Source organism: Pezoporus flaviventris, unplaced genomic scaffold (assembly GCF_033815535.1).
Source record: "Pezoporus flaviventris isolate CSIRO_AGI_PZ_B2104156 unplaced genomic scaffold, CSIRO_AGI_Pfla_v1 ptg000176l, whole genome shotgun sequence".
Classification (NCBI taxonomy): Eukaryota; Metazoa; Chordata; class Aves; order Psittaciformes; family Psittacidae; genus Pezoporus; species Pezoporus flaviventris.
In genome coordinates, this window is record NW_026892724.1 from 1,663,608 (window position 1) to 1,682,329 (window position 18,722).

General features: G+C 50.8%; 2 protein-coding genes across 2 annotated transcripts; one reads left to right on the top strand and one right to left on the bottom strand.

Annotated features, from left to right (window-relative positions):
• Nucleotides 1–4,560: 4,560 nt before the first annotated feature.
• Nucleotides 4,561–10,987, bottom strand: ZBTB8B (zinc finger and BTB domain containing 8B). The gene is made up of 3 exons (XM_061480361.1): nt 9,985–10,987; nt 7,316–7,494; nt 4,561–6,221 (listed from the first exon to the last, which is right to left on the bottom strand). The coding sequence occupies exons 1-3, from the start codon at nt 10,934–10,936 to the stop codon at nt 5,904–5,906; spliced, it is 1,449 nt and encodes a 482-aa protein (XP_061336345.1). The 5' UTR covers nt 10,937–10,987; the 3' UTR covers nt 4,561–5,903.
• A 195-nt stretch (nt 10,988–11,182) lies between these two features.
• BSDC1 (BSD domain containing 1) lies at nt 11,183–18,517 on the top strand. The gene is made up of 11 exons (XM_061480378.1): nt 11,183–11,259; nt 11,360–11,420; nt 11,980–12,096; nt 13,108–13,278; nt 13,397–13,451; nt 13,759–13,874; nt 14,187–14,255; nt 14,430–14,511; nt 14,681–15,223; nt 16,209–16,312; nt 16,695–18,517. The coding sequence occupies exons 1-11, from the start codon at nt 11,249–11,251 to the stop codon at nt 16,725–16,727; spliced, it is 1,362 nt and encodes a 453-aa protein (XP_061336362.1). The 5' UTR covers nt 11,183–11,248; the 3' UTR covers nt 16,728–18,517.
• Nucleotides 18,518–18,722: the final 205 nt, after the last annotated feature.

The following is an 18,722-nucleotide window of genomic DNA, read 5'->3' on the forward strand; positions in this document are numbered from 1 at the left end:
AAGAGGGGACCAGCAGAAGTGATTCCAAAGACTATCAGCATCCTTGTCCTTGTCCTTCCCTGCTGAGGGTAACGCAGCACAACCTCAGCCCCCAGCTCCTCACAGCTCTTGCTGTTAATGGTGCACACTCATTGCAGAATGTAACAGGAACCTGCAGTGGGTCAGGGAGGGAAAAGAGAAAGGATCAAAGTCTGGTGCAGCTTTGTCTGCAGAGTGAGAGGGTCCAAGCTAGGAAAAAAACACAGAATCCCAGACTGGTTTGGGCTGAAGGGACCTTAAAGCTCATCCAGTGCCACGGGCAGGGACACCTTCCACTAGAGCAGCTTGCTCCAAGCCTCATCCAGCCTGGCCTTGAACACTGCCAGGAATGAGGCAGCCACAGCTTCTCTGGGCACTTTATTAAAATGACCTAAAGCTGACACAATAATTATTAACCCACATTCTGCATTGGCTGACCTGGGTTTTGGTAACCAAATGTCATTTCTGCATGAAGATCCCCAGCTGCATCCTTGTGTCTTCTGGCACAAACGCTTGTTTGGCCTCCAAGCCACCAGAAGATCACTTTTCAAGACGGAAAGGAAGTGGTAATCCCAAAGCACTGAGCACATGGAAGAATCTTCCCTCTGCCAGCACACCCAGCAGCCCACCTTCAACAGAGCACAGAGCCTGGGGAAATCTGAGGTTTGATGTGGCATTAGCAGAGGCAGCACAAGCATCACCTGTGAGCAGCTTCACCAGAAACCCAAATCCTAACCCTGTGCCAAGAGAATTCAATTAGACATGGAAAAATACTCATTTTCTATGGAAAAAAAATGGGGGATAAAAGTAGATTTACTGCGAGATTAGTATTTATTTAATGTTTTCTGTTCTTTAACTAGAAAAGAACCAGACTACATACAACGATATAAACATATATAGTGTACACACAACATAGAGTAAAGATGAACTCAGTAATGCCCCACTGTAGAAAAAAACACCATTACAAAAAGCACTTAAAGATGTGATCCCCACCCCTTACGAAGGGTAAACGTGTGGTGGCGATGCACAGGAATTCTCAGCTTTGGTTCAATTTGGTTTTCTTTCTTCCACCCTCACGCACATCCCACAGTGGGGCAGGTACACTTGTGAGAAAACATCAGCACCTCTGTTACTGATCCATGGAAAACATCCAGTTATTAAACCTGAAAAGGCTGCTGGGGTCACACAGCCCCCCAGAGCGTGTCCCGGACTGACTGTGAGTGCTGCAAAGCTGACACCACAGAGACCCACAGCTCAGAGCATCTCCTTCCCACATAGAACTATTGATCCCAAATCCCTATGGAAGGAGAGTGCTGGCTATCAGCCCCTTCCTTCTGGTACTCTGCTTTCTCCTCAAATCTGCTTAACATTGGATACTGCATTATCTTGGCTGGTTTTGGTTTTAGAAGTACCCTTATTTTGCTTGTACTGGAGCACTTTTTGCTCATAATCATCATCTGCTACATTTTAAAGTTCAGTAAACAGCAAAAGGAGAGTGAAAACAGGAACAAAGTGTCAAAGACGGACATTCAGAGAAAGCCTGAAAGCAAACTGAGTTGGATGCATGAGACTCAGGTGGGACAGATAGATCTGGCCTCCAGTATACTGCCCTGGGGTGTTTGGGGACAGCATTTACAGTTCCTGTGTATGGCACATTATTGTGAGAGGCTTTTTTTGGGGTGGCCGTTTGGTTTGGTTTAATTCTTTCATTTACCAGTACCCAAACACCTGCCTCTAACAACTAACAAACCCCAAAGAGGTTGCTGTGTGAACACCTGAAGGGGTGTTTCACAGGCAACTTCAGCTGAATCCAAAAACCTTTATACTACCAAATGAAGAATTCCCAGGCATTTCTGAACCAAAAAGTCTAAACTACAGATCGCAAGAGAAGTGAACAGATTTCACTGCTTGAATGAAAACAGTGGAAAGGAAGAAGGGGTTATTCTGGTTTTCTTTGATTCAGGACATTCCAAATCAACAAGTAAATCCACATTTTAAATCTCATAGTTTGTGAAACAGCCAATATAATTTCAAATGATCTAGACAGAATACTGGGGAGGCTGCTCCTGCTCCTGCACCCATTTTATTGTAGGTCTTTGACAGGGTTTTCTTCCAGCCAGGACCAGTGGCTGCTGCCCACTTGGGTGGCTTTTGCTCACCCAACATGGAAAAGTAAAAGCTTTAAAGAGTTTGAAAAGTTCAGGTCATTATAAAACTGCAACAACTGCTGAGGGCACCAGGGCTCTTACTAGAAAAGATATTTTAACCCACCCCCCTCCCCAAAGTCAGCTGGTTTGCAAGTTGGCAGCTTCCTTTTCATCCTTTCCTACCAAGACTCTACATCTTGCTTGCAAACAGTCACCAGAAATGGATATATTCATTTCTCATCCCCAGAACTCAAACTGGAGCCTTATTCCAGACACTCCCAGGTTTGCTCAGGCAACTTCTGAATGGTAAAATAATAAATCAAAGCAACCCTCATGGAGAGTTTTATTTTCTAGACAATCAAAAAGCTCCAAGATCCAGAGAATAGTTAAGTCACTTCTACAAACAAAGGTTGGTTTCTAAGAATTCCTCAGTTCATCTAGACCAAAGGACCTCAGTTATGAAACTGCCTTACAAAACAGCAGGAAATTCAACGACCACATTTGGAAGATTTACAAGGTCTTGCACCAAGATGTTTAATGCACCACAAATACCAGTGCAGCATGTATCCCTTTCATGAAATACAGTGCACTTATGTGCAAAAGTCCATTCAAACACATAATCCCAAACAAAGTCAGTGAGGCCGAGCCAAGATTTCAAGTTACCAAGTCTGCAGGGCCTTTAAAAACCTTTGAGAAAAAGATTGTATTAGAAATAACTTCCCTAAACCCATTATTTTTGATTCTTCATCAAGCACCATATGAATATTGTAAACCAGCCACATCCTCTTCTCAAAGCTTGTGGAGGTTGCATCTACAGTGAATGGTTTGAAGAAAAACATTCAAAAACCTAAGTGGAAAGCACAGCAAACAGCTTTACATGAACACCCGGTCACAAGAACGGGGCTAAACTACATCCTAAGTACAAAGGCTGAAGGACTCCACTGAAAACGAAGCAGCACAACATGACAGTTCAACAGGAAACACCATTGTGGTGGTCACCTTCAGCCCGGCACGTGAACCCCCCACCCGCACCCCTTCCCCATGGTACACACACCTCAGCACAGCGCCATTCTCTACGCACAAGACACACAAGAACAATCTCTAAGACCAAGGAAAGCTCAAGTAAAAGGGCTGAAGGTCTCTTCCTGCAGCTCTTACAACACAGACTTTCACAAGAGGTTCGTTTTCCCTACTCTGAGTGTCTTCACTTTCAGAGTCAGCCATGGGAGAAGCTGAATCTCCCAGCAGTTTGTGCTGCACCAGCCAGAACCACGCTTGGCCAATAGTCCATGTCGAGTGGCTTCTACCAATATTTACAATCAGGTGGCACCTTCATGCCAGAACGAACAGAAATGGGGATGCCTGGCCACCAAATACCAGTTTGGATCCCTATTTACATTCTTACCCACTTCCATTTGCAAGTTTGTCTCCCAGCACAGATAATCTGACTCTTTTCCAAGTGTTCTCACATGCAGAAGTTCACCCTTAAGCAGATAATCCCCAAAAATACCCTCTGATGTTGCATGGACTCAACAAAGATCTAGTGGTACCCCAAAGGCTTAGCCCTGGTCAGCTGCAGGGGGGTTTGCAATGTGCCACCAAGATTTACAGCCCCTTCTTTTGCTCAGATATTCAAAACCCCCAAGGACCCAAAACCAGAGGTTGGCTCCAACTTTGGCATCTACATGAGCTGGCATTTGATGGTCTCGATTTAGATTACTAAAACAGAGCCCTCAGGTTTCAAAGATGATGTCCCAGTGATTTTTCTAGGATGATTTGTGTCAGTATGACACTGTTCAGCTGCTACAAGCTCCGATCTACAGGTGACCTGGAATAGGGGCTACTGAAAGCTCAAGCAACTGAAATTACAGCCTGTGATGCCAGGATCTCCTTGCGAAGGTGGCACTCAAGACCAGATCCTTTCAAAGCAAGTCTTGTTCCCTTCTGCTGTTTTCAAGAATCACCAGGAAAGTGCTGGCTTCAAAAGCAGCTTGTTTCTTCTCTCCTCAACCTACCCCATCTGGCAATGAATTCTCAACTGCATTTGTGAGACCAGAATCACTGCCCCCAAGGAAATTACAACATCACTGCAGGATGGAGCAGACAGAGAAGCTGAATTGTTCTTTTTCAGTATGTCAAATAAAAGCATAAGATGGGCAAAAAGAATCCAACTGGTTAAATCAGAGGGCTCTTCGGGTTTTGGGTTCTGTCTGATGTTTGGAAAGTGTAAAGTCTTTACCCTAAAACCTGAGGAAGCACTCACTGCCTTGTTAAGTGGGAGGAACTGCTCACTCTTAGTCAGCCACAGGCTTCTGATCTAGCACTTACTCCAGCCAGAAAGACTCCTACAACTTGCCTTTTCATGGAAACACATGAACACCACAGTAAAGAAGCATTAACAGTCTTATTTCACAGTATATTTCAGTTTTGCCTCTTCGTTAGGAAACAGGAGGTTATCTGTAAGCAAACAGGCTTTCTGGTGGTGGAGTGTTTTCTTCTAAAGCCTCCCAGCTTGATCTTGAATAGTTTTTATCAGTTTGCTACTGGAAAGGTAAAGAAGATCTCACCTCCTTTGGAAACCAGCCTTTATCTATCTCAGCAAAGAAGCAGGAGGTCTACACCAGAGGGTTTTGTTTAAAACAACAAAACAACACAAATACTTGGATAAATTCACACAATAACATAAACCATGAGAAGGATCATCAAAGACTGAAAGAAAATAGAGTAAAAGAGAAAGAAAAGGATTTGCGTACAAAGAGACTAGTAAAAAACTCTGAGGTTTCCTACCCAACAGCTTCAAAAAGGGTCATCAGAGCTCTTTTATACACACAGCTCAGACATTTATATTTAACTACTCCTCAGCTACACCAGTGGTGAATGTGGCTACTTCATCTGCCACCACCTCAATTCCCACAGGACCTGACTGACAGCTTTCCACTTCTACCATGAAAAGCTGAAGAGAACTGGGCAGTTCACTCAATCTAAATGGAAAGACCAGGACACACAACACCATAACGTGTGCTTAAGCCAAGACTACCAAAGTCTAAACAACATCAGACACACATCTGAAGCTCTGGAGGCTGAGCTCTTGAGAGAGGAAGCTGCAGTAAAAGCAATTGAGAAGGAGACGCTTCTTTTCTAAATACCTGCAAAGTTAAGGTCAGATGAAATGTATGTACTCTTACTGTCTATGCTCTCAGCAGCAGCACGGTTTTGTTCTCCTGGGTGTCTGCCCTGGTTTCCAGGTCAAATCCACTCTAAATAAACCCTTAACCTTTACAATTTGGAGAATACTGTCCTACTACAAAAGGATCGCGACTTAGCTTAGAAATGGTCCAAGATGATGGGTGAAAAACACACTCATTTTAATGTGATCTTCAGAGAGGAGATGGGGCCCCTTTCAGATCAGGGATTAAGGACCGTGACAGCATTATTTGAAGAGACCTGTTATCAAAACACACAGAGATGTTCCACCCATAAAATCAAGACTAGGAGGCAGAGACACCACTGGAGATTGCTCAAGTACAACCTCAATGAACCCCAGGCAGCAGATTCTTCACAGATTTCTGGTGCACAGCACTGAAAAGTATTAAAAATTCCAATTCTCCCCACTTTCTATTAAAAAATGGAATGATAAAAAACAGCACAGTCTCACTAACTGGGCAAATACTCAGTCTTGTGTCACAGACTGACCACTGTCACAGAGACGCTTCAAACACTCCCATTCTCCTCTCACTGCTACATAAGTGTTTCTCGGTCTGACAAGCTCCTGTGGATCTCCTGCTTGTCATCACCATCAGCATCCTCATCATCGGCTGGATCGTTTTCCTCTCCAGACTCCACATATATAGGCCAGTCGTTATCGGCATCACCTTTCTCTTGGCCTTCTGATGACTGCTCCATTAGGCTGAGGTTGATGGGCATCGAGTCCTCGTGGGTGGTGGTCACACAGGTACAGCTGTCGCACAAGCCGAAGCGCCGCAACCCTTGCGACAGGCTACTTGTGAAGGTTCTCCTGCAGCCTTTGCAGATGATTGGCTTGTTTGATCGATGCACCTGAAGTTAAAATGAAAACACCCCGGTAAAAAAGGCCATCTGCCTCCTTTAGCTCCTTCTGGGGTTCTCTTTGCACCAGAAGAACACCTCTGCTTCAGCTAAAGGGCAGGTGATCCCATCATACTTGGGACTACACAAACCCCAAGTAGCTCCATACTTGGAGCTACACAAGTACTAACAACTCAACTATCTGTGGCTTAAACTTATAATCACAGAATGGTTTGGGTTGGAAAGGACCTTAAGATCATCAGTTCCAACCCTCTGCCATGGGCAGGGACACCTCACACTAGACCGTGTCACCCAAGGCTCTGTCCAACTTGTTCCTGAACATTGCCAGGGATGGAACTACTTCTTTGGGCACCCTGTGCCAGTGCCTCTGCACCCTCACAGGGGAGAATTTCTTCCTTATATCCAACCTGAATTTCCCGTTCCAGTCTGAACCCATCACCCCTTGTCTTATTGCTACAGTCCCTCATGAAGAGCCCTTCTCCAGCATCCTTATAGACCCCTTCAGACACTGGAAGCTGCTCTGAGGTCTCCACGTGGCTTCTCTTCTCCAGGCTGAACAGCCCCAATGTTCTCAGCCTGGCTCCATACAGGAGGTGCTCCAGCCCTTGATCATTCTCGTGGCCCCCTCTTGACTTGTTCCAACAGTTCCATGTCCTTCTTATGTGAGGACACCAGAACTGCACACAATGCTGCAAGTGGGGTCTCATGAGAGCAGAGCTTAGGGGCAGGATCACCTCCTTTGACCTGCTGGTCACGCTCCTTTTGATGCAGCCCAGGACATGGCTGGTTTCTGGGCTGTGAGCACACACTGAAGCTGAGTCATGTTCAGTTTCAAATCAATCAACACCCCCAAATCCTTCTCCTCAGGCTACTCGTAATCACTTCTCCACCAACCTGTAGTTGTGCCTGGGATTGCCTCGAACCAGGGGCAGGACCTTGCACTATGCGTTATTACTATTATTACTTACTCCTAGACAAGTTAATCTCACATCAGCAACAACCACTTTGAACACCACATTTTGGGAAATCAGGAAACACCAAGAACTTGCCAAAGCTCCCAGAGAGACAGAATCCTTCCAACTTACACTTAAAGCGTGGCTCCGGAGGTGCTCCTGGCGCGTGAAGCGCTTCCCGCAGGTCTCGCAGGGGTAGGGCCGCTCACCCGTGTGGGAGCGGATGTGCCTCTTCAGGATTCCTTTCTGCTTTGCTGTGTAGGGGCAGAACGGGCATTTGTGAAGCTTGATGGGCACCACTAACACGTCACCTTTGGGGGAGAAACACACTGCATTAGGTGAGGCAGATTTCAAGTGGTAGCTCCTTGTCCTCCCTGCTGCATACATGAGTCAAGACAACCACACTGTCCTGTCCCTCCACATTTCCTTTACCTGGGATTGCTGGAGGTTGTGCAGTTCCAGAAGACATTAACACAGCTGCAGGTGATGGCATCCCTGAAAGCTCAGCCTGCCTGTACCTACACAGCTGCTGCTCTGAGGGAGTTGGCTCTCAACACATTCATTTGCTTTTAAGAAGCCATTTAATTAAGTACCAAACATTTGCCTTTCGTGCAGTGGGGTCTCTGCACCATCTCCGCTGTCAAAGTCTCCCATTTTCTAAGACACCATTAGCATTAAGCAGCATTAAATCCTAAAACCACAAATTACACGTAGTAGCAGCACAATATGCCCATGCGCTTTTATGAAATGCCTAAACTGAGGTGTGGGGAGCCCATCTGGAAACAGGAATGCTTGTTTCTACTGCCAGTCACTTCAGCCTTTCTACTGGTAGTAACACGATGAAGGGCTCCAATACATTTGCTGAGGATATTTTCCTTCTGAAATTAAACTCTATGAACACAAGTAATACGTAATTTATGAAGTCAGGCAAAAAAAAAAGAGGATTAAAATCGAAGATCACATTTTCCATAACCATGGGTATTGCAGAGTTGTGCAGCAGCAGCCCAGGCATGAGCTTCCCCTCCAGCATAAAGGCTGGGATGTTACACTACAAGATCTGTTTTCCCTGTTTCAGGTTTTCAAGTGCTGACCCAGGGAAGGGTTTGTGTGTTGAGCCTTGAGCTATGTCAGTTACACCAGGCTGTGGAACGTTCCTTGTACTGAGGTTTGTCCAACCCAGTCTCAAAGAACCCCAAGAGGAGTGTCTAAATGTATTAACATGTGAGTGAAACCCATCTCACCTGATCTGGGACCTTCACAAGGTGTTGCTAATCCCTGCTGGGTGGTTAGAGCTCCATTTAGCAAACAAGAAACCCAGTTCCTATTCCTGCCTTGCTCCAGACTCTTCCAAGGTGCCTGCTCCCCCTCCCTCCACGGTGAAGGAAACCAGGAATGGATGTGGACACATGAAAGTCACTGGTATTCATCTCAACTTTGTATTTCTCATTCCTGGCGTCTTCTGAAAATGCTAAGACAGCAGGAGCACTGAAAGGTGAGGAGAGATACTCCCATCCCACTAAACATCCTCGATGTTTGGTTTTAGCAGAGAAACAGACCTAAGGCATGTTTGAGGGCTCACTCCTGTTTAAAGCACATCTACCACTCCATTTCCACTCTCACACCACCTGATTCTATCCAATTCTAGAAGCACCACCCTTTTAGTGAGTCATTAATGGTCTGAAGACTTAAAGAGAGGAAAAAAGGTAACTGAATTCTGTGTGTGAGATGCTCTTGCCTTGCTACGCATCCCCGCCCAGAGGCACAATGTGGTGACAGGGCTCTGTCCTGGCAAACTTTGCCCTTCAGTGTCTCGTGATGTTATCAGATTCCTTCTTTTAAAGCAGTAAGAGAATATACTGGGTTTATTTGCTTTAAGATCACACATGTGCACTGGAGCTGGAAGTGATGTGAGTGTACTTGCTATGTAAGAGTAGAACACTTGGGGAAAGGTTTCCTGCCTGGTGCCCAACCCACTCCTGCATCTGTCACATCCTGACCAGTGATGACACTTGCAGTGCCTGTCAGAGCTGCCTCCATCTTTGTAAGCAACTAAAATGCCCAAATCCTTATTGTCCATTTCAGGAGAAACTCATCTGGACCTGATCTTCCTTTCCTCCAGCTCTCTGCCACTGCTGCTAGGACATATTCCTGCTAGTGTGAGCCATCCCATCCCATGGGGTTCAGGAGGCAGTGGAACCTCCGGTGCCCAGCTGAAAAGCCAATCTGCCTCTCGAGGTAAAAATTAAGTCTTGTCTTTCTGCAATACCACAGAGCTTAAAGCTTTCAGTGCTCTGAAAGGAATTCCTGGGCACCACTCAGTGTTGTATAAAACCCATTTCTGTCCTTTTGAAGTTCAAAGCACCAGCAGCTGATGTGCTGGCAAGAGCTCCGGTGGAATGAGATACTTCTGCTCTGTCAGTTCTGCAGCAGATCCCTCTTGTGGCAGCTCAACTCATCTTCCTGATCGCTCTTTATAGCACTAATGCTACAAGAGGAAGAGTCGTTTTCACAATCCTTTCAATCGGGTCCCAGCTGAGATCGTTTATTAAAGCCTTACCACCAACACTGAACTTTAGCATCTACCTCAGAGAGGCTGGAAGAGCCACCAGAAATACTTACCTGCCATGTGCTGCACTGAATAAAGGAGTACAGCTCTTTGGGAGTCCAGAACAATAGTTTATTTTGCTATGGCATAATATTCAGCAATATATTCCTGCACAAGAACGAGAGTAACAAAGGAAGTCGCACACTTGGTGGTTGCCTCCTCCAACCTACAGACTGCACCCTCTGAGTCCTCTCACCTGTGTCCTCACCATACCAGTCGCTGTGAATGTCCATCATGGAGCTCACTGCCACCCCTGCATCCTCTGGCCTACCCTCAAAGCCCCGGACAAAGTGATGGACCACGTCCTCCTTTCTCTGAGCCGAGCTGTTGCGCAACAGGGCCTCGAGGAATTGTTTCATGTGATAGTTATTGCAGGCCAAGTCCATGGCCTGCCCGCTGTGCAGCCCCTCTTCCATCTGCTCCAGGGACAGCGGGGTCGGATACTGCGGCAGCCGCTCACCCGCTTCCACCTCAACCTCCACCTCATCCGAGTCAAACTCCACCTTGGGTTCCACCCCTTTGGGCAGTGAGGAGTTGACATCGTCCGGGGAGTCGCTGCTGATGGGGTCCCGGACCACGAGCTCCAGGGGATGGCAACCACTGCACTCGCCGCACGGAGGGTCCTGCTGGCAATCCGAAATCCCTTCCTTCTCCTGCAGGGAGGACACAGAGGCAGAGCACTGGCTCTTGGAGCTGAAGGAGGTGCCCTCTCTGGCAGACCCGGTGCTCCCACTATCAGCCTGATAGAAAGCCGCTTCCCTCTCTATTTTCCTGCAGATATCCAGCGAGGAGCGGATGTAGGTCTTGCAGAAGTTGACCACGTCGGTCATCTGCAAGTAGCTGGCTGCAGACATCACCTCGATAACGTTTTCCCCACAGAGATCCAGCTTCCCGGAGTAAAGGAAATCCAGGATGATGGAGAAGGCCTCGGAGGTGACAATGTCCAGCGAGGCGGTGCTGTGCCTCCCGCTGTCCTGGATGTAATGGATGAGGAGCGCTCGGAAGTATCCGCTGTTGGCGAACAGGATGTTCTTGTGCGCTTTGAAGATCCTCCCCTCCACGATAATGCTGCAGTCGCAGAAGAAGTCCCTCTTGCGCTGCTCGTTCAGCTCCCCCAGCAGCTTCGCGTAGTACGACTGCATCTCCATGGCTCCCGCCGCTGCGGGGACAACGGGAACGCACCGTCAGTGGAAGGGGAGGGTGGGGGGGAAAGGAGGAGGACTCCGGGACCCACAACCGCTGCGGGCCGCAGGGGCCGCGCTACCTCCCCCCAGCCACAGCCACCACCGCGGAGACCCCGATCCCGGTTCGCGGTCCCCGCTCAGCGCCGCTCCCGCCCGGCCGCCGTACCGGGGCCGTCCTCCGCGGAGGAGGAGCAGGAAGGGGAAGTGACGTCACGAGAGCCGCGGCCCACTGAGGGGTGAGGGGTCGGTAAATATTGATGACGTCACGCCGCCAAGATGGCGGAGGGGTGAGAGCGGTGGGGACGGGACCGGGGTACCGGGGGGAGATGGAGCGGGGCCGGGCCGGGCCGGGCTCCGAGCTCCGCCTCACACACGTGTTCCCCGCAGGGAGGACGCGGGCTGGTGGCGGAGCTGGCTGCAGCAGAGCTACCAGGCCGTCAAGGAGAAGGTAGGAGGCGGCGGGAGCCCCTGCACCGGGACGGGGGAGCCTCGGGGGCCGGGGCCGCCGCAGCGCGGGGCTCTGCGGGTGCGGAGGTCGCCACCCACCAGGGCGGGCAGGTGCTCGCGGTGCTGCTTTGCAGTGCCCCATCCCTGGCAGTGCTTAAGGCCAGGTTGGACACAGGGGCTTGGAGCAAGCTGCTCCAGTGCAAGGGGTCCCTGCCCGTGGCAGGGTTTGGAGCTGGAGGAGCTTCAAGGTTCCTCCCAACCCAGACCAGGCTGGGATTCTGGGATTTCCTGCCTGTGACAGCAGTGCTTATGTTAATTATATGCAAAACTCAGAACAAAGCTCTTCCTAACGTGTCTTTTTGCATTCTTAATTTAATCCTCCTCCATCATGTGTTGGACATGCAGGTTCCTGTTGTTATTCAGGTTATTGCAGTCTTACCTATTGCACGTGTTGGGCTAAAGGCACTTCAATCTCTGTGACATGACTGGTGTTCCCAGAGCAACCGTGGCTTTGTTGGAGCACAGAAGGATTGCACAATCTATTTGTTGTCTTCTTGCAGTCCACAGAAGCTTTGGAGTTCATGAAGCGGGACTTGGCTGAGTTCACACAAGTGGTGCAGCATGACACAGCCTGCACGATTGCTGCTACAGCCAGCGTGGTCAAGGACAAGCTGGCAGTGAGTAGGGATGTAAGAGCTGGGATTCCTGTTGCAGAAAGCAAAGTGGGGGGCAGTAGGATGTACCCACCTCCAAGGTCAAGGTCCTCTGAGTAAGTCCCACCATATAACCATGAGCTTCAAGTTCCAGATGTTCTCCCTGGTGCAGGTTTGGTGCTGAGCACTGCGTAGGTTCCTTACTGCAGTGGTGAGGAACATCTGGAGATGAGTGGAGGAAAGTTCTCTGTGCTTTCCCTTCCTCTGTGCACCACGTAAGCAGGATAGTGGCGGCATCACTCTAGCACAGCAGCAGACCTCCACACAAGTTGCTGCCGTTAGCCCTGCACAGCTGCCACAGTGACAATCCAGTCCCCAGACCTGGCTGCTCCTTCCTGCGAAACCAAGGCTTGGTTCCCCACAAACCTATTTTAAGGACTGCCTGCCCCCCCCAACCTTCTAGTCCAGCCCTGGCCACAAGTCACCTTGTTAGCAGTTATTTGACAGGAGGAACACCCTCCTCTCTTAAAGGAACTTACCCAGGAGAGAGCAAGACTTGTCCTACTGCCGCAGGCACTGTTATGAGGGTGGTCAGGGGCTGGAGCACCTCCTATAGGATGGCAGACTGAGAAAACTGGGGCTGTCTACCCTGGAGAAGCTGCATGGAGACCTCAGAGCAGCTTCCAGTGTCTGAAGGGGGCTACAAGGATGCTGGAGAGGGACTTTTCATCAGGGACTGAGGTGGCAGGACAAGGGGTGATGGGTTCAGACTGAAACAGGGGAAGTTCAGGTTGGAGATAAGGAAGTTCTTCCCTGTGAAGGTGCTGAGGCACTGGCACAGGGTGCCCAGAGAAGCTGTGGCTGCCCCATCCCTGGCAGTGTTCAAGGCCAGGTTGGACAGAGCCGTGGGTGACCTGTGTTGAGGTGTCCCTGCTCATGGCAGGGGGTTGGAACTGGATGATCTTAAAGGTCCATTCCAACCCAAACCATTCTATGATTCTGTATACTTACCCTGTGCTGCCTTTTCTTTTCAAGAGGACCGAAGGTTCTTCAGGTGCAACTGAAAAGGTGAGGAAGGGGATCTCTGACTTCCTGGGTGTCATCTCAAACACATTTGCTCCCTCGCCGGATAAGACCATTGACTGCGATGTCATAACATTGATGGCAACCCCTTCGGGCACCACCGAGCCCTATGATAGTGCCAAGGTGAGTGCCCCATTTGAGAGCTTCCCTCTGGGATGTGGGGTCCTGACCCTTGTCCTTGGGGGCTCATCTACCACCCCAGCATTGCTGACAGCTCTGCCCTGTGCCTCTTCTCCTCCAGGCTCGCCTCTACAGCCTCCAGTCAGACCCAGCCACGTACTGCAATGAACCTGATGGTATGACAGGGCTGCTCAGAGCCTTTCTCAGTGCCTCAACAGGGAACACTGCTTATGAAGGGCAGATGTGTCTGTTGCACTGGGGACTAGCTTAGACTGAGAGTTTGCTGGGTCACTGCATGGCCTCTTGCTGGCACAGGACCCATGAGAGTGGATGGGCTCAGAGACCCACATCTCCCTCCTCCTTGGGTCTCCCTTGCTCACTCCCATCTAGTCTGGTCTGTAACATCTTCCCAGTGAAACTTCCCAAAGCTGTTCCTGCCCTGTTTGTGCCAAGATCTGGTATCTCTGTGCTTGCCCTTTCCAGGCCCTGCTGAGCTCCTTGAGGCCTGGCTCTCTCAGTTTAACCTGGAGGAGAAAAAAGGGGAGATCGCGGAGCTGCTGGCAACCAGCCCTTCCATCCGGGCTCTCTACACCAAAATGGTATGGCCCTGCCTGGCTTCTCACTTGGGGTGTGGTGCAGGGAAGCCCTGAGCTGCTGGGCCCTGGTGCTGGTGGTAGAAAAGACTGAAGTGGCCCATGGAGGTTAGGATTCTTCTTCCCTTCTCATTTGTCACGGGCCTGGAACAGAACTTCCTCTGTAGCCTTCCAATGTGTTAGAGCATTTCCCAAGCCTATGCCCCTGAAAACACAGGTGCCTTGCACAGGTTAAAGGGTGGCTGTAAGGATGGGGAAGAGAAAGGAGCTCGGCCCTCCCTCTCAAGTGACTCATCCCATTTCTTGTGTCATTCCCAGGTCCCTGCAGCTGTTTCCCATTCGGAATTCTGGCAGCGCTACTTCTACAAAGTGCATCGGCTGGAGCAGGTGGGGGGGTGTGGGTGTACCCCCAGGGTGGGTGCTCCAGCCAAGGAGCTCTCTGATGCAGACCAGAGATGCTTTTCCTGGAGGTGCAGGGATCTGGGCTGCTGTGACTGTGCCCTTGTCACTGATGGGGAGGGAAGGGCTGGGACGGGAGCTGCTGACACTGAATCCCTGCAGGATGAAGCCCGGAGGGAGGCTCTGAAGCAGCGAGCGGAGCAGAGCATTCACCGAGAGGAGCCGAGCTGGGAAGAGGATGAAGGTGGGTTGGGTGGTTGGGGGTCTGTGGGAGGGCTGGTGCAGACCTCAGCAGTTAGAGAGGGTGGTGGCTCCTCCTCACTCCCCCACATTCATCTCCCAGCCCCACTGCAGCCACCCAGCTGCATGTCACCTGCTGAAACATCTCTCGCTTCTCTTCTGCCTTCCTACAGAGGAGTTCTTGGGGATGTCACCCCTGCCTTGTGCAAACGTCACATTGCCAGAAGCAGCAGAGAAAGAGTGTGCCTCTGCAGCCCCGGAGGGAAGGCACCCCACTGCTCACAAGGGACCCTCAGAGGAGAGCTGGGCTGTCCTCCCTCCGGAGCCGGCCCCAGCAGAGGGGAGCCCCTCTGAGAGCAGTGAGAGCGTCTCCCTTGTGACTCAGATTGCAAACCCTGCCTCTGTGCCTGCTGCGCAGCTACAGACTGGAGCTGTACAACCAGCTGGGGCCGGAGACCTCTCCCAAGAGCTGGTGGAGGCCACCTCGGAAGAGCAGAGCTCCCTGCCAAAGCCCTCAGACCCTGCTCGTCGTTCTGCACCTACACAGGAATCAGCAGCATCCTCAGAGCAGCCGGCTGCTACCGAGCTCAAGGAGGTGGAGAGCAAAGCCCAGGCCAGGACAGAGACTCTGAAAGAGGAAGGACCATCCGATCTACGAGTCTTCGAGCTGAACTCGGATAGTGGGAAATCCACTCCCTCCAACAATGGCAAGAAAGGTGTGTATGTGGGGGCCAGCACAGGGCCTGAAACCTGCTGCTGGGGGTGGCAGCTTTTGGGGAAAGGGCTCTGATTTTCATGATGATAGGGAGGAGGAAAGGGTTTTTGCCAAAGTTACTCAGGAAGGGTAGATCCAAAGAGTTCTCTCATGGCCAGAACTAAAGTGGAAGGAAATCCTTCTGCTGTTGGGCAGGGTCAGGCTGGTCACATCAGATAGTGACAATCTGCTCCGGGCAGATGGCTGGGCTGGTGCCACAGTTGGCTCTGTTCAGTTGGCAGGGGAGGCTCTTCCACCCTCTGGCTGACACCATTCCCAACCCTTTCCTTGCAGAGGATGCTGCCTTCAGCAGAGCCTGCTGCAGGGCTCCCACAGCAGTGATTATATAGGTTGTAGGATTACAAAGCCACTGAAAGCAGCTCAAGGTGCAGCACGGTGGGAGGTTCATGAGCTGGGTCTGTGAGCAGAATGAAGGTGGACAGGAAATCCAGTGTCTGTTGGCTGGACACAGCAGGGCTTTGATCCCTGGGTGCTGGGTCTGGGGTCTGGGAAGGGAATGTGGTGGGTCCTTACCTCTGAGTGTCACCCTGAGGAGTTTCCCTGCTGCTCCTCTGCCTCAGAAGGTCATTCTTTGTACTGGGGACTAGGACAGTTCCTGTCATTCCTTATCTGATGTATTTTCTGCATGACTGAAACGTGACACATCCCAGTTCTCCCAGGCCAGAGAACAGGTTTCACTGTTCACCTCTCCCAGTTGTTCTGGACTAGCCCTTTGCTGCAAAGCAAGTACAGCTCAGTCCACCCCATCTCTGTTAGTGAGCTGACAGCCTGCTCCTAGGCTTTCTCTCCTCCCAGGCTGCAGGAGATCTGAGCCTCAATGAATGCCAGGGCTTTGTGGGGCTGCTTGGGCACCTGTGTGCTTTGGCCAGAGCATCTGGAAAGCATATGCAGCTCTAACAGCTCCATCGTGATGTTTGTGGTTCCAGGCTCCAGCACTGACATCAGTGAGGACTGGGAAAAGGACTTTGATTTGGACATGACTGAAGAAGAGGTGCAGCTGGCACTCTCGAAGGTGGAAATGGCCGGGGAGGTGAGTCCAGGGAGGTGCTCACTCACATAGGGTTGCATCCAGAGAGGTGTGGCTGCTGCTGCTCTGCCTGTCAGCTACTGCCCACATAGAGCAGCTCACAGGAGCCTTCTGGAAGGCGTGAGGTGCTCCTTGAGGACACAGGCTTAGCTTGGGATGCTGCTGTGGGAGTCACAGGTATTAGCTGAAGCAGAGAGTGACTGCCTGGGCATGCTTGAAGAGGGATGAGTGTGTAAGTTCCCTAAGGGAAGCAAAGCAAGAGAATCCCTCTTGAGAGCATGAGAATATGTCAGGCCTTGTGCTGACTCAGGTGCCCTGGGCAGGAGGAGCTGTTGATAGATGGCTTTTGAGTTACAAACACTGGGGGATGCTCTTTTGTTTGCAGCTGGAAGATGAAGAGTGGGAAGACTGGGAATAAAGCAACTGCTTCCAGTGTGTGTCACAGGCTCATTTCCACCATCGACTGTGAATTAAATCACGGACCGGCTGTTCCTTTGTGTGTGACTGTGCTGGGGATTGCATTTCCAGGCTGGAGGAGTTTCATTCCTGCTAAATCCTGTGGGCAACTCCAGTGACCCCTTCAGACCTGGATGAGGAGGAGGAGGAAGCAAGAGTTCACTTGTACACTTAGCTGCTAGGGAGCCCATCTTCTCAGTAGGTCCTAGAGACTGGCCAAGCCAAACTGGCTGCCCTGGGTAGGGGCAGATGTGATGCAGTGAGGGGTCCCGGGTGCTTGGGTGCCTGGCAAGGTGCTTGCTTGTGTGTGTGTGCACGTCAGCTGCAGCCCAGCAGCTCAAAGGCTCTTGGATGCAAGCTGTGCCTGCTCCCTCGTGCTCTGTGCTGCTCCAGACCAGCCCTGGAGACCATTCCCTGCACAGGTGCTGCATGGCTGGAGGTGCCACAGGCTCAGCCCCTTCTGCTGCCACTCATTGCTGCAAAGAAAGGCAGTGGGTTTGTGGCTTTGCCCCGGAGCTGGGTCGTGCTGAAAGGAGCCAAACTCCCCTCCAAACCCTCAGCTTCTGCCTGGCTTTTTTTCTTGGAAGCTTTTTCTAATGGGAACTCTCATTTCCTGCTGCAGGAGCAGCAGCTCCTCAAAGAGCCAAGGCTTTGCTGCTTCCCCCTGCACTGCCTTCCTCTCCTGGCATTTGTGTCTTTCGAGTTAAATTCCTCAAGCAAACTACTTGTGGCTTGCTCTTAACTTGAGTCACTCGGGCAGGCAGTGATTTGGGCTGCCCTGGGAGCAGAACCCTTCCCTGTGGTGCCCAGTTTGGGGTGCACAGCCCCAGCCTGGCCCTCGGGGATGGTGGTACCTGTGGGCTGAGGTCCACTCCTCCAGCTCCCCTCGTGTCCCACCAGGGTCTCAAGCTTTGCTGTGCTCACTTGGGTTCCTTCACTCAAGCCCTCTGTGACTGCTTGCAACGCTTCTCTCTGACCCGCAGCCTCTCTTTTTGGGGCACTTCCCTTCTCATGTCCTGAGGTGCTCCTCAGTGGATGATGCTAATACACAGTTATCCTATAGAGATGGAGCCCTTGCTGCTGCTCCTGCCCTTTGGGGGGTGGTTTTATACATGCTGCCTTTGTCCTTCTGCCCCTTCCAGGGCTGCTTGGTTGGAGCTGTGGGTTTCCTGCTGGTTTAGGGTAGCGTTAACCCAGGTACTCTTGGAAGAGTTGGGTTTTTGGGGTTGGTTTGGGTTTTTTTTTCTCCCCTTTAGGATTGATTCTCAGGCACAGCTGCCCAAAGGATTGCATCAGTGGCAGTGGTGGCTTTGGGCACTTACATGAGAGCACGTTTGTCCTGCAGAACCTTTGAGGGCTGGAGCTGAGCTACATGGGCTGGCAGAGCCTCTGGTGCCTGGCCCCAAATGTAGCTGCAGCAGGAAAACCAGCCTTGGGTGGGTGCCAGCAGTGGGTGCAGGCTCAGGTCTCTGCTCCCCGGGTTTGATGTGAGTGGTGGCTGCATCCCTGCCCGGCAGCAGGGCTCCTAGCGTGCCGTGCTCTCCTCTGTGTCACTTCTGGTTTGCTCTTCTTTAGTCCAATTAACCATTGGGTTGTCTGTGCAATATTCTCTGTTCTCAAGTATCCCACCTCTCCCTGAGCCTTTTGTAGCTGGGGAGAGAGCCAGGAGCAATTCTAACAGCTGGTAGTTTTGTAACGATGACTTTCTCCAAACCTTTTGCAGTTAACAGCAATTAAAGGAATTCTACAGAGTCTCTGCGTGTGCTGAGAGTTTCCTTTGCCTTCGGGATGGGAATGGGATGGGGTTGGGATGGGGACGAGATAAGTACAGCTGCCCCAGGAGGGTCTGTGGGTCGTTGCTTTAAACCTCCCTTGCCTCCCACCCTGTAGAGAGCTTGGATTGAACCCATGCAATGCCTGAGCACACGAATGGCACTGTCACCTGCGAGGATGGAGA

Bases quoted from the DNA above. Each gene is read 5' to 3' on its own strand.
- ZBTB8B (XM_061480361.1), bottom strand. From the start codon at position 10,936: ATGGAGATGCAGTCGTACTACGCGAAGCTGCTGGGGGAGCTGAACGAG. The intron at 7,495-9,984 runs GTGAGAGGACTC...TCTCCCCCAAAG, and splicing joins CTGGTATGGTGAGGACACAG to GTGACGTGTTAGTGGTGCCC. The intron at 6,222-7,315 runs GTAAGTTGGAAG...TTTTAACTTCAG, and splicing joins TCCGGAGCCACGCTTTAAGT to GTGCATCGATCAAACAAGCC.
- BSDC1 (XM_061480378.1), top strand. The intron at 12,097-13,107 runs GTGAGTAGGGAT...TTTCTTTTCAAG, and splicing joins TGGTCAAGGACAAGCTGGCA to AGGACCGAAGGTTCTTCAGG. The intron at 14,256-14,429 runs GTGGGGGGGTGT...GAATCCCTGCAG, and splicing joins AAGTGCATCGGCTGGAGCAG to GATGAAGCCCGGAGGGAGGC.